Source organism: Danio aesculapii, chromosome 13 (genome assembly GCF_903798145.1).
Source record: "Danio aesculapii chromosome 13, fDanAes4.1, whole genome shotgun sequence".
In the NCBI taxonomy this organism is placed as follows: Eukaryota; Metazoa; Chordata; class Actinopteri; order Cypriniformes; family Danionidae; genus Danio; species Danio aesculapii.
This window is the reverse complement of record NC_079447.1, coordinates 15,344,632-15,359,631: the sequence shown is the minus strand read 5'-3', so window position 1 is coordinate 15,359,631 and position 15,000 is coordinate 15,344,632. Positions and strand designations below refer to the sequence as shown.

Genomic DNA, 15,000 nt, shown 5'->3' with positions numbered 1-15,000 from the left:
CAGAAAACATATTTCTAAAGGTGCCGTTGACTTATAAAAGAAAACTATTAATTAGTTTACAAATTAAGTTACAGTATGTGTAATAAATGAAACAGTGAAAAAGTATTGAACACAAAGAAAGGGAGGTGTAAAAGACAGTGAAAGTCCAGACAGCAGCTGAAATCTCTCTGTAGTTCTTTAGCAAGCCTCTATCCTTCCTCATTGTAATTAGCTGTTTCAGTCCAACATCTACATTAGCAGGATGATGATTTTAAAAACCAGGGTGGACATTTCAGCAAGACAAGGATCCAAAACACAGAACCATCAAGATTTTTACACTGTTGAAGTCAGTGAAAAAAAAAAACACACCCGAGCAATGCACGTGACTTCATTCTCCACATGAGTCTTTAAGCTGCTGTCTGGGCTTTCACTGCCTTTCTACACCTCCCTTTCTTCATTTGTTTAATACTTTTTTACTGCGTCATTTCATTTTATTTATTTTTTTTTATTTTATTTATTTTACACATAACTTCATTTGTTAACTAATACGATTTGTTTTCTTTTCATATGTGTATTTCTTTGGTTCACTGTAAAAAATAAATGTTATTTTACAGGTAATTGTCTCTATTTTTCATTTTCCAGTTTTTTCATTATACAGAGAAATACCTGTTGTTTTACACATATTTTCTGTAATAAAAAATTCTAACATCAAATTTACAGTTTATTTGTATTTTGGTATTACTTTATTTTTCTGTTATTTTTTTAAGGAAATGTTCTGTATTTTCAGAGTAACATATATATATATATATATATATATATATATATATATATATATATATATATATATATATATATATATATATATATATATATATATATATATATATATCGTATTTTGTCAAGCAAATTGTTTTGGAGTTCAACCTACATGTGCTAAAACTATATGTTTTATATAGTTTATAACTATACTGTTCAACTATACATGTGTTAAACTATATTATAGTTCACAGTTATATTTTCAGTGCTTTATGACAACAGCAATTATTTGTACCCAAGCTTTTTTAATTATTCTTTAAAATGTTTTTTTTTTCTGTTTAAAATGTTAAGTGGAAAAAAATTATGGAATATTTAGAAATTTCATGCATAATAACATGAATTAATCTGTATAATCACATTAATTAATGTGTATAATTTCTGTAATCACCAGCACAATTACAGTAATAATCATTCTAATCACATTGTGTATAATTGCAGTAATAACCTGCATAATTACAGTAATAATCATTCTAATCACATCAATTAATGTGTATAATTGCAGTAATAACCTGCATAATTACAGTAATAATCATTCTAATCACATTAATTAATGTGTATAATTGCAGTAATAACCTGCATAATTACAGTAATAATCATTCTAATCACATTAATTAATGTGTATAATTGCTGTAATAACCTGCATAATTACAGTAATAATCATTCTAATCACATTAATTAATGTGTATAATTGCTGTAATAACCTGCATAATTACAGTAATAATCATTCTAATCACATCAATTAATGTGTATAATTGCAGTCATAACATGCATAATTACAGTAATGATCATTCTAATCACATCAATTAATGTGTATAATTGCAGTAATAACCTGCATAATTACAGTAATAATCATTCTAATCACATCAATTAATGTGTATAATTGCAGTCATAACATGCATAATTACAGTAACAATCATTCTAATCACATTAATTAGTGTATAATTGCAGTAATAACCTGCATAATTACAGTAATAATCATTCTGATCACATTAATGTGTATAATTGCAGTAATAACATGTATAATTACAGTAATAGTCATTCTAATCACATTAATTAGTGTATAATTGCAGTAATAACCTGCATAATTACAGTAACAATCATTCTAATCACATCAATAAATGTGTATAATTGCAGTAATAACCTGCATAATTACAGTAATAATCATTCTAATCACATTAATTAATGTGTATAATTGCAGTAATAACCTGCATAATTACAGTAATAATCATTCTAATCACATTAATTAATGTGTATAATTGCAGTAATAACCTGCATAATTACAGTAATAAACATTCTGATCACATCAATTAGTGTATAATTGCAGTAATAGCATGCACAATTACAGTAAAAATCCATATAATCACACTAATTAATTTGTATAATTACATTAATAACCTGCATAATTACAGTAATAATCTTTAAAATCACATTAATCTCTATAATTACAATAAAAATATATATTTACAGTAATAATTTGTAAAATGACAGCAACAATCTGTATAATTGCAGTAATAATTAGTAAAATGGCCATAATTACATAATATTTTTCTTCATTTTTTCACAGTTTAAATGCAAATTTTCAACAGTAATAAACTGTAATTTAATGAATGAAAATTACAGTTTTTTGCTTGTAATTCTGAGAAATGGTTTTTTTCTGTCATTTAACAGAATATCTCTGGAACCCCTGCCACATTTTACATGACTGTGACAGATCTTTTTTGATAGACCCATTTCGATTGTTTAACAAACTACTCGTGAAGTAAATCAATTCATATGAAGCTCATATTCTAGAGCACTTGATAACAAAAACAGATGCGACTACATCAGCTGACAGTAATAGAACTGTGACACATCAGTCAAAGCGCAGATCCGTTGATGGGAGTGACAGAAAGATGATATTGAAATAGAAGAGGATGGTTGAAACCTTGAGACACAAGCATAAATCAAGGATGCTATAATGGAACTGTGAGGCTGAGAACTCTTAGAAATTAATAGACGTGCATTAGCCGCTGGGGCGGGGGGAATTTTCGGTGGGATGTTGGGATGATTATTTGTCATGTCATGGCTGTATTTGCATTGCTATTTTGGGTAGGAAATCAAAGGGAACGTAAACTGACTATATATATATATATGGGTCAAAGCCAAAAACGGATTTTGCCTCATAAATTAAAATGTGCCATGTATTCTGAGAAAATCATACTCATGATTTTATTGTGGTTATCTGAAGATGTTTTCAAGATGATAAAGTCCTCTAAATGACAGTTCTATTAAAAATTTGGAAGAAATGGCATCAGTACTTCATCAGTAAAAACCCTTAACCCTTATCCAATGTTTTCAGAGGAGTAAATAAACAAATTAATAAACTATATTTTGATATTTTATTTGAAATAAAGACAGACACAAGCCCACCAACCACATTTCTCTTATAATCCAATAGTTTCTAAAGTAATTGTTATCATACATTCATTCATTTATTCATTTTCCTTCGATTTAGTCTCTGATTTATAAGAGGTTGCCACAGCGGAATGAATCACCAACTATTCCAGCATATTTTTTACCCAGCAGATGCCCCAGCAAGCCTTCTTTGTTTTTAAAAGATGTCTAGTAGATGTCTAATAGATGTCTAAACAGTCGTCTTGGCTAAAACAAGGCAAAATTTGGGCTGTCAGTGAAAATCTAATAGACGTCTAAGAATAGGCCAGACTAGACTAGTCATCAAATAAACAGAAATGAATGACTACAGATATACAGTCTGTCTAATGTGTCTACTTGATGACTAGTCTAGTTTTGGGCTATTCTTAGATGTCTATAGACTGATGTCACGCGGCCGCCATTTAAAAAGCAAAATTGAGGCTGCGGTGGGAAGAAACCCAGAAGTATCGTCTGAGTCACAGGAATGTTGTGTACCTGATATATCTTAGCAAAGATGACACAAATTTATTATTTCACTGCCTTCCAAGTGACCCGAATGTCCATTCTGAATGTTTTCTTCTTTAACAAATACATCAGGATGATGGGTAACTGTCAATGATTGTGAGAAAAACAAACAAACTGTTTGACTTATATTTACTTGTGTAAATGTGTATACATTTATATTTATTCAGTTTTTCAATTAATTTCAGTAATATAACTGACTAATATTAAACTATTCATATGGTTTATTTACAACACAGTTTGTAAAGTAACATTTTATGTCTTTTAGCTGAGATATTATATGAGAGACTTGCTTTGTTTACCCAAAAATGTGGATCTAATTGGATTTGTATTGTACACATTAAATATAAGTTAAAAAGGTATTACTTTTTATTTCATATATTAAGGTTTTAGTTATGATACTACCAAAATCATTCCGCATAAATCCTTAGATTAACAAAATTCTGCGCAGAAATAACAAAAAATGTTCGTAGATTCCGTCTGACCCTAGATATGAGTCACAAAACCAATCAGAGACATGAACCAATGCCTCGGTTAAATAAGCGTATTAAATTTTCATTGACAGCCCAACTTTAGTCTTGTTTTAGCCAAGCTGTCTATTTTTTTATGTCTATTAGACATTTGTTAAACACAAAATGGTTTGCTGGGGCCTATCCAGCTGCAATCAAGTACTGGGAAACACCCATACACACTTTTTCACACAAACACTCTTACACTATGGCCAATTTAGCTTTTTTCAATTCGCTTATAGCGTATGTCTTTCAGAGACCCCGAAGCAAACTCACACAAAGACAGGGAGAACATGTAAACTCCACATAGAAATGCCAAACTTGCGCAGCCGGGACTCGAACTCAGCTGTTACAATACATATTATGAACCATTCCAAAAATTAAGTTACTTACATTATATCCTCCGACTCGGTTGAGACACAGTCCCTCATTCAGGCAGTTAATATTGAGCAGCTTGCAGAAGTCAATTATTTCTTCACAGTTCTTTCCAGAGAAACCTTGCCGGCATCTACAAGAACATGACATTTAACTTTAGCCGCATATGAAAAAAATTGATTGCTAAAAAAAGGTCCTAGAGTAACCACCAACATTGGACATGATTAAATGCAGACACTCTACTGCTGTTTTTACATGCCACTCATGCGTCATAATGACCTTTTTGGAGTATTAAAGGATCCTTTAAGTTAATGCATGTCAAGAATGTCTGTTAACTGTTCAACCTCTGGCACATACGCTTAAAAAAAGCTGAAGATCCTCTTGTTTCCTTGACCTTAGTTAGATCTCTGCCTTCCTTCTGCTGTGATAAGACTTCAATGATATTATTCTGTCACACAAAGGCAAGACCACTCAATTATTAACACAGACTCCCAGGTGACCAACTGCTATTGCTTTTATCTGCCCTTCTCTTTACACACATGCACACGCACTCACTCATTTCTCAATTTATAATTCATTTTTCCCCGTTCAATCCCCATCTTATCTTCTGTTTGTCATTAGTCAGAAGGGCCATCAAATGTATTGATTCAAGTGATCTTTGCTAATAATAACAATATAAAATCTAGAAAGATGAACAGGAGCAAGTGAAGTCATAGCTGTGAATCCGCCTCATAAAAAAGGCCAAAACTCATGATGAGTGGATTCCCTCATTATCAGCAGGAAGCAATTCAAAATCTGTCACAGGCTTAATGTTCAACCTCACAATTCCAATGAAAATGGAAAAATTGCACTTTCTACAGTCATTCCTATCATTGGCCTGTACAATCAGTAATAATGAGGAAAAAATACAGAATGCATGAGATCCAATATATATAAGCTGATAAACTAATTTTCACAAGAAGCTTTTTTAATAAATGGACCATTAGTTAATGTTAGTTAACATATTTATTAACATCAAGTATGGATTTGTATAAAGCATTAACTAATGCATTATTAAAATCCAATGTTCTGCTTGTTAATATTAGTTAATGCACTCTGAGTTAACATGAACTAACCTCATTTAGCTTAAATAATGTTAACAAAGATGAATAAGTACCATAATTAATAATTGTTTGTTTATGTTAGTTAATAGATCAATTACCAATTATGGACCATTATATTAAATTGTTTCCATTTTTTTTTTCTAAGCCTGATTACAAAAGAACAAGTACAGTGTAAAAACGTTTACCTTAAATTTACAGTAAATTACTGGCTTATAATTGCATTACTTTCACAGTAGGTGCTGTATGTAAATTCACAGTAAATTACTGTGAGGTACTTCAGAATAATTCTGTAAATATTTCTAAATATCAAAAAGGTGACTGCTTTAGCATAAAAGTTAATGTGTATTAATTTATTTGTTGAATAAAATATTAATAATGTTTGAACTCCTATAACTAATGTGCAAAAGATATAGCCATATTTACAGTAAATTGCTGTAACCATGATGCTTGCCTTAATTTCATAATAAAGTTCTGAATATGTAAAATTTAACAGTTAAATCCTGTAAAGTGACAACAATGTTATTTACTATAAAAAATTACAGTAACATGTTGTGATATTCTGGGTATTTATTAATGTGTATATAGTAGACAGTAGGGTTGGGCGATGTCGACCAATTTGGCATCGTACTATGTCTAATGTGAAACATCGTGATGGACGATGGCATCGTTATCGTAGGTGGTGGTGAATTAATTATTTATGAATAATTCATTCATAACTAATCAATTATTTGTAGCCTACAGTTTTAACTACCTGACCCGCATGGTCTTTGTTTTACCCATAACCAAATCATAAATAAATAAATAAAATTACCACCTGTCAATCCCTTTTTCCGCAGGACTCTAGCATATAGGCAGAGTGATCTGTGCCGTTATAATGGCTCGACAAACTTGGTTGGTAAAAAAGGTGGACATCCAACAGGGTCCAGCCAACCAGAGGTTTTCGCTAAAATGATACAAGCGTGAAAGTGAAAGATTAAAGCAGTGTACTGATACTGTGACACGTTACCTGATAGATTCAAAAGATAGAAGAGTTGTCAGATAGAGATATAGTGAGACGCGATCCAGCGGTACATCCTTGATAAACTGTCCGACGTGCACTGCTGGAGGGGTGACTGCTGGAGCTCAGAGACAGATGCACGCATAGCCTACACTGCAGCACATGAGTGTGTGTGTGGTCACATGATGTGCGTTTTCAGCGGTATAGTGTGGAAGGAGGGCTTTTCAGAAACGCTAGGTGAAACGCCAGTGTGGACATGGATCGTTTTCATTCTAAAATGCCATTTTAAAACTAAGCCATTTTAGTGTAAACGGGGCTTGATGCTGCATTTACACCATATATTAATCAGATGATGTCATTACACTGCTGTGCCACCAGCCAATCATTGCATTGCTGATCATGATTTCAAGGATCGATAGATCTGTCCTTCACAACACACGCAGCAATCTCAGATCAGTTCATCCAGACATTTTAATCTGATTCAAGAACCAAATTAGCCAGAGATCAGTTATCAAGATTAAAAGATCCAGGATCTGTCAAATCATTTTATATCATTTAAGTGAGGTACGAAGAACAGACCCCAGGTCTCCAGCAGAAGCAGTGACATAAACGAACGAATAACCACTCATAATTCAACAATAAATACTGACATATTCAAAAACAGCGCCCCAGTGCATCCACATCCTGACGCTGACTAAGATGTTCGCAAATTCATTGTGGAATCCCATATTGACTATCTATATTTCTTCAGTTAAAAAAATGTTAATAACATTTTTTTTTTGATTAATTTTGAATAACAAGGAAATGTGTACACCAAACTGCTGATCATCCACAAACAAGTTCACATATTAAGGTCTGGGTAGATTATATGGAATAAAATCTGTTCTTGTAACATGCTGAATGCAGGACCAATAGATTGAAATAAATATCTGAGATACTCTGACCCAGTTGCCTTGCCATTATAACATGGCACCTTGTCAGAGTGTCTCTGAAGCAATAAAACTGCTCCTGGTCAGCAGTGGTGAGAATTTACCATTGGCGGTCCAAGGAGAGACGAACAACAAGCCAGTGAGAGAATGTTGAGCAATCGAGACTCATTAATTCACAGTAGTCAATGAAAGCTCTCCCATATGGCCTGAGCCAACAAAAGGTCTACTATGGCACAAGTCACACAAAATTGTAATGATGCTCATGGGAGAAATTTGTCACATGAACACACGTCCCTCTTTGAGAGTGCCTGCAATGGCCACACAAGCATCAAAACTGGACATTGGAGCAGTGGATGAAAGTCGCCTGGTCTAATGAGTAGGGCTGTCAATATGGCTAAAAACCTTAATTCCAATTTCTTTCTTAAATAAGCAAAATTAGAATTATATTACAATTCTAAAGGCAATAATAATATTACATAAAAAGTACTGTATTGTCTGCTATGGCCATCAGAGGGCAAATAAAATAAGCTAAGCAAAAAGCTAATTTAAACCAAATCATGCATCACATTTTTTCATGGCACTCACTTTATAAAGTGCATAAAGTTACAAACAACTGTGCCTAAATAAAATATAGGTACCTCAATGTGCATGTAATGGAATCAAGCAATCAAGTACAGTATAACTGAGTGCATCAATAACCCGAGGAAAACACGCTTCAGAAGTGTAATGACATACTGTAAGCACAAAATAGCAAACCGCCATGGAACACATCAAGTCAGAAGTGAGACATTTCACTGCTAAAATTCCCAACTTTGACTGTGCCTGGAATGTAGCATTAAATCACACATTTGACATAAGGTAGCTCTGCGCTAATCTCACTGAAGCAGATCTAGCTGTCATCTGTGAAGTGAAAGTGATGTCAAATGACACTTCTTGCTTTGATCTGCGCAGAGTTCACAGGTCAGATGTCTAACTTCTAGTGGCGTTCTAGACAATATTTCCAAGTAGAAAGCAGGAAAACTCAATTTCGAGTTGCCTTGAACACATCGCAAGTTAACAAAAACAAACCACGTCAGTACCATATTGTCTTGCACACAAAAATTCACAATTTGAATGTAGTTTTTTTTCATTCAAATGTGTCATTTTTTTATGAATTCGACATTAATTTTTTCCTACTAAGTTGCCTCAGAGTACATAAGTAAGCACCCCTCAAAATACAGCGTAGTGCCCTATCATACACCTGGCACAATAAGGCGCAAGATGCATTTACCCCAATGTGTTGCTATTTTCAGACCAACGCAACCTTAATTTTACTATTTTCCGCCACGTTGTTTAAATAACAAATCCATTTGTGCCACTTTGTGGATTCATGGGTGTTCCGGTCTAGAAAAGAGGTGTGTTAAGGAGCATTGTTGGCGTGTTGCTATTTTGAGGATCTAAAATAGACTGTGCAATAGACCACCTGAAAAAAGTGGATTTGGACATGAACTTAATGCTTTTGTGCCCTGCACTTTAGACTTTGCGCCTAGATCGTTAAAGAGCCCATATTATGGGTTTTTGAAAATGCCCTTCCATGTAGTGTGTACCACAGCTCTAAGTGAAGTGAAATATCCAGCTAAGGCTTAAATCTGTAAGTGTACAGTGTTTAAAACTATTGATTCATCTATAAAAGAGTCGACTCATAGTGCTTCAAACGAGTCGCCTTGATAACGAGTCATTAGGTGTTTCGCGATGACGCAGCCACGAAACACAAGCCTCGCCAGTAGTTACGCGCGCAAACCAGGGAGATTTGAAACCTGCGGCCCCGCCCACTAACACAGAAAAAACACTAGACACACACACACAGACACCGCCGGTCGAATGAAGTCACGCTGTGCTCAGATGGATAATATTGACAGTCTCTACCCAAAGATGAGTTGTTAACCTGGTACAGTACACGCGGTTACTCTTTATATTCTCTTATCACATGTAAGCCACGTTAAAAACGCGACGCGTGCCGCTTTGTTTACGGATTTAACGTTAAAGGCTTTTGTGAGCTCGCGTTCCACTGCCGTTTGTCGTTGCTATGGCGATCGATCGTAAGCTAGGAGACAGGAGACTTGTGTCACTTTCCCTAGTTCTTCTGAGGAGCGTTGTGTGTGTGTGTGTGTGTGTGTGTGTGTGAGAGAGAGAGAGAGAGAGACTCGCGTCGCTTTCCCTAGTTCTTCTGAGGAGCGTTGTGTGTGTGTGTGTGAGAGAGAGAGAGAGAGAGAGACTCGCGTCGCTTTCCCTAGTTCTTCTGAGGAGCGTTGTGTGTGTGTGTGTGTGAGAGAGAGAGAGAGACTCGCGTCGCTTTCCCTAGTTTTTCTGAGGAGCGTTGTGTGTGTGTGTGTGAGAGAGAGACTCGCGTCGCTTTCCCTAGTTTTTCTGAGGAGCGTTGTGTGTGTGTGTGTGTGTGTGAAAGAGAGAGAGAGAGAGAGAGAGAGAGACTCGCGTCGCTTTCCCTAGTTCTTCTGAGGAGCGTTGTGTGTGTGTGTGTGTGAGAGAGAGAGAGAGAGACTCGCGTCGCTTTCCCTAGTTTTTCTGAGGAGCGTTGTGTGTGTGTGTGTGTGTGTGTGTGTGTGTGTGAGAGAGAGAGAGAGAGAGAGAGACTCGCGTCGCTTTCCCTAGTTCTTCTGAGGAGCGTTGTGTGTGTGTGTAAGAGAGGGAGAGGGAGAGAGAGAGACTCGCGTCGATCTCCCCAGTTCTTCTGAGGAGGGTTGTGTGTGTGTGTGTGAAAAAAGCCTTACACTATGAAGCGCGTGTGCACTGTGACTACTTTTATATAGTTGATTACCAGCTGGGCATTTCACTCTGTCTCGTGCTGAAGCCTGTCACTGTCGACCAATCGCAGCAGGCTGTCATCGGTCCAATCAGCGCAGATTAGCTTCGCGCTGAGGAGGGGGTTGGGAACAAATGAATCGCTGAACGATTCATATGGGAGTCGTTGGGATAATTAGGTAAAAATAAATGCAGGTTATAAGACCATCAAAGTGTTTTATGACCTTGCATGCATATTAGACTGTTGTTGGAGACCCTTACAACCTAAATATGACCCTATTTCATGTATAATATGGGCTCTTTAAAATAGAGCCCTTAAAGTCTTAGTTCACTCAAAAATCTATATTCCTCATGTCGTTTCAAAATGTGTCTTTCCAAATTAAGATATTTTTAGTGAAATCTGAGAGGTTCCTCATCCTGTTAAGACACCAAGGATGCCCTCTCATTCCAGAGACATTATCCACTCAAATCCAGAAAGGTACTAACAAATATTCTCAAAACAGTCCATATGAATATTATCAAGTTACAAGAAATCTTTTTGTGTACATGTAAAAGAACAACAAAAAGACTTTAGTCAACAATTTGTTCTCATCAGTGTCAATATGGCACACAGTGTCAATATGACAAGCACCCTGCAGTGACGAATACCATCCCAGATGCCCATGCACAATTTTCTCTGTTTAAAATAAAGTTCTGGCACATCTGCGATAATACCTCAGGGACTCAGCTAATTATAAACCATGAATGAGCACCCTATACTGACACTGAGGAGGAGAAGCAGTAGAATGAAGTTTGTATTATGTGCACATAAAGTATTCTCGCAGCTTGCTAATAATAGTATTTGTAGTACTGGACTGGGTTATGAGCCTTGCTGTATTAACAGGATGAGGGAGCTCTCATATTTCACCTAAAATATCTTTATTTGTGTTTCGAAGATGAATTTGCAATGACACAAAAGTGAGTAATTAATAATGTAACTTAATTTTTTTAAGAAAACTAAACATTTAAACTAGTTTTACCCATTTAATTCTCTTCATATAAACGAGAAACAATTAACTAGGCTAATCAACCATCCAACCAATCTAAAAATTCTCAGAAGATAAGGCAACATAGAAAGTTTGTTTGACTCAATGACTGAACCTCACCTTTACTATACAGTACCTGCATGTGAGATTTGCTGCTAACAGTAGAAGCAGACGTTAAAAACTGAATGTGCCGGACACATTCTGCTTCAACATTGACATTCACAAAGGGTTTGTTTCTTTATCTCGGTCAAGGTGTACTAGATGGAATATGTGCAAAATAAACAGGCATTTCAGATGTTTGCAATAGGCAGAAATACTTTACGTTCAATAGTTTAGCTAATGTTTAAATAGTTGCCTGTATGAATAAGAATATCAACAAAGCAGGGTCTATACAATCTATTTGATTTTTATTTGATGAACACAACATGATACAACATTAAAGGCATTTCTACTGTTATAGAAACACGGATTTGTGAGGATTAGGGGAACTGAAGGTGTCAGAAAACATGAAAATTACGTTATCGTTGCCTGGCCAGTCGTGAAATAGCTGTCTCACCATAAGAGCTTGTGCAGCCTCTCTGGAAAAGCTGCACTGACTGAGCTGTACTGACAGAGTTGCTATTCAAAGCTATACGTCACAGTAACGTAGCATTGGTGCGGTCTTATGTCACACACATTTTCTAGCTGACATGTACTGCTTCAAGTCCGATTCACATATAGCCAAACACAAGCAACAAATGGGTTAACACCACTAATTACCAACATGCTTCTTGAATCAATATTGGGAACAAACCATAAATACCAATAAGAGCAAGTCTTGGGAGTCATTTGACATTGACATGAAAGCAGACTACTATATCTGTGATAGAATGTACTAAAGTATAATTCATAATAAGACAAGGAACACAGCATTTAAACAGTTTATTGTAATATAAAAATTGTATTTAAGCATGAAAACTTTCTTTACACTTTCCATGCATAATCATTTCTTTAGACTGTGATTATGGGCTATGACCAAAGATTTAATAGTACACAAATAATAGTGGACTAATATGTAAACTAAACATTACTTTATTATGAACTAATGACGAGTTAAGGAATGTGCTAATCAAGAACTAACTTTAATTACAACATGTCACATGGGTTCATGTGTGAACAATGGCTACCTTAATTACATGTTACCCTAAATACACATTCATTTTAGCTAAATGTAACTAACATGAACTCATGACCTGTAAATGTGTCATGGCTTGGCCCACATGGAATCTGCACGCGCAGAATTCCGCAGATTTTCAGGCTATCATTAATTCTGTTTATTTACTTGAGTAAATGTGTGTAAATCTATATTTATTCAGTTTTTAAATTAATTACAGTAAAATTATTGACTAATATGAAAATGTTCATCTGATTTATGTACAATGCAGTTTGTACAGTAATATTTTCTGTCTTTTAGTAGATATATTGACTGATTGATTGATTGATTTTATTTGACAATTCTAAAAAAATATACAAACAAGTCCAGTTAGACCAATTCATACATTTCAAAAACTGTCGAGGATAAAGTACACAAAAAAGCCAATATTATGTGAGAGACTTGCTTTGTTTACCAAATAAAGTGAATCTAATTGGATTTGCATTTTAAACATTAAATAAAAGTTAAAAAGATATTATTTTTAACTTCACATATTAAGGTTTTAGTTATGATACTCCCAAAATAATTCCGCAGATTTTTACCAAAATTCTCCGCAGAAATAGCAAAAAACGTCTGCAGATTCCGTCTGGCCCTAGTCATGACTTTACTTGAAGGGGCACATTTTCATTAACTCATTCTTATCTACTCATGAACTAATGATGAGTTAAGGCATGTGCAAATCAAGAACTAACTTTAATTACAACATGTCACATGGGTTCATGTGTGAACAATGGCTACCTTAATTACGTGTTACCCTAAATACACATTAGTTTTAGCTAAATGTAACTAACATGAACTCATGACCTGTAAATGTATCTGTGTCATAGCTAGGCCCACACGGAATCTGCACGCGCAGAATTCCGCAGATTTTTAGCCCATCATTAATTCTGTTAATTTACTTGAGTAAATGTGTGTAAATCTATATTTATTCAGTTTTTAAATTAATTACAGTAAAATTATCGACTAATATGAAAGTTCATCTGATTTATGTACAATGCAGTTTGTACAGTAATATTTTCTGTCTTTTAGTAGATATATTGATTGATTGATTGATTAATTGATTGATTGATTGATTGATTGATTGATTGATTGATTGATTGATTGATTGATTGATTGATTGATTTTATTTGAAAATTCTAACAAAAATATACAAACAAGTCCAGTTAGACCAATTCATACATTATTTCAAAAACTGTCGAGGATAAAGTACACAAATAAGCCAATATTATGTGAGAGACTTGCTTTGTTTACCAAATAAAGTGAATCTAATTGGATTTGCATTTTAAACATTAAATAAGTTAAAAAGATATTATTTTTTACTTCACATATTAGGGTTTTAGTTATGATACTCCCAAAATAATTCCGCAGATTTTTACTGAAATTCTCCACAGAAATAGCAAAAAACGTCTGCAGATTCCGTCTGGCCCTAGTCATGACTTTACTTGAAGGGGCGCATTTTCATTAACTCATTCTTATCTACTCATGAACTAATGATGAGTTAAGGCATGTGCTAATCAAGAACCAACATTTAATTACAACATGAGTCGCATGGGTTCATATGTGAACAATGGCTACCTTAATTATGCATTACCTTAAATACACTTTAGTTTTAGCTAAATGTAACTAACATGAACTCATGACCTGTTAATATATCTGTGTCATGACTTTACTTGAAGGGGCACATTATCATTAACTCTTTCTAAACTGCTCATGAACTAATTATGAGTTAAGGCATGTGATAATCAAGAAAACTTCAATTAAAAACAATTTAATTAGGAACAATGGCTACCTTAATTACGCGGTACCTTAAATACACTTTAGTTTTAGCTAAATGACCTATAAATAAACTCTAAATAACCTCATACCCTGTTAATGTGTGTCATCTTTGTGTCATGACTTTACTTGGAAGGGCACACTATCATTAACTCAGTCTTAACTACTCATGAACTCCTGTGCTTAAACATTATGTTCATTATGATGTAGACAGAACACTTTTATTATGTTTTTCAATGTAAACAGGAGTATATAAGTAGTTAAGAAAGAATTAATGATAATGTGCCTCTCCTAGAAGAGTGATGACATAAACATACATTAAAAGGTAATGAGTTTGTGTTAATACATTAACAAACATGTACTCACAAGTAATTAGGGTACTGAACATTCACTCATGTGAATCATGTTGTAGTTAAGGTTAGTTCTTGTTTAGTACAAGCATTAACTCATCATTACTTCATCTTGAAGTAACATTTAATTGTCATAAGTGCATCATTATTAATGTACTGTTATTGTAAAGTGTTACCCAAGTACTCTTACCTGCAATGATACTGGCCATTTGGAACTAC

The 15,000-nt window shown here is 34.4% G+C and overlaps 1 protein-coding gene across 1 annotated transcript in view; it reads right to left on the bottom strand.

The window, feature by feature from the left end:
* Positions 1-15,000, bottom strand: part of eys (eyes shut homolog) — a 407,203-nt gene that overhangs the window by 375,463 nt on the left and 16,740 nt on the right. The window contains exons 4-5 of the mRNA XM_056471602.1: positions 14,972-15,000; positions 4,632-4,746 (exon numbers count right to left, since the gene is read on the bottom strand). The exon at positions 14,972-15,000 is cut by the window's right edge and continues 87 nt beyond it. Coding sequence (XP_056327577.1) covers positions 4,632-4,746; positions 14,972-15,000 — 144 coding nt within the window. The remainder of the gene's footprint in view (positions 1-4,631; positions 4,747-14,971) is intronic.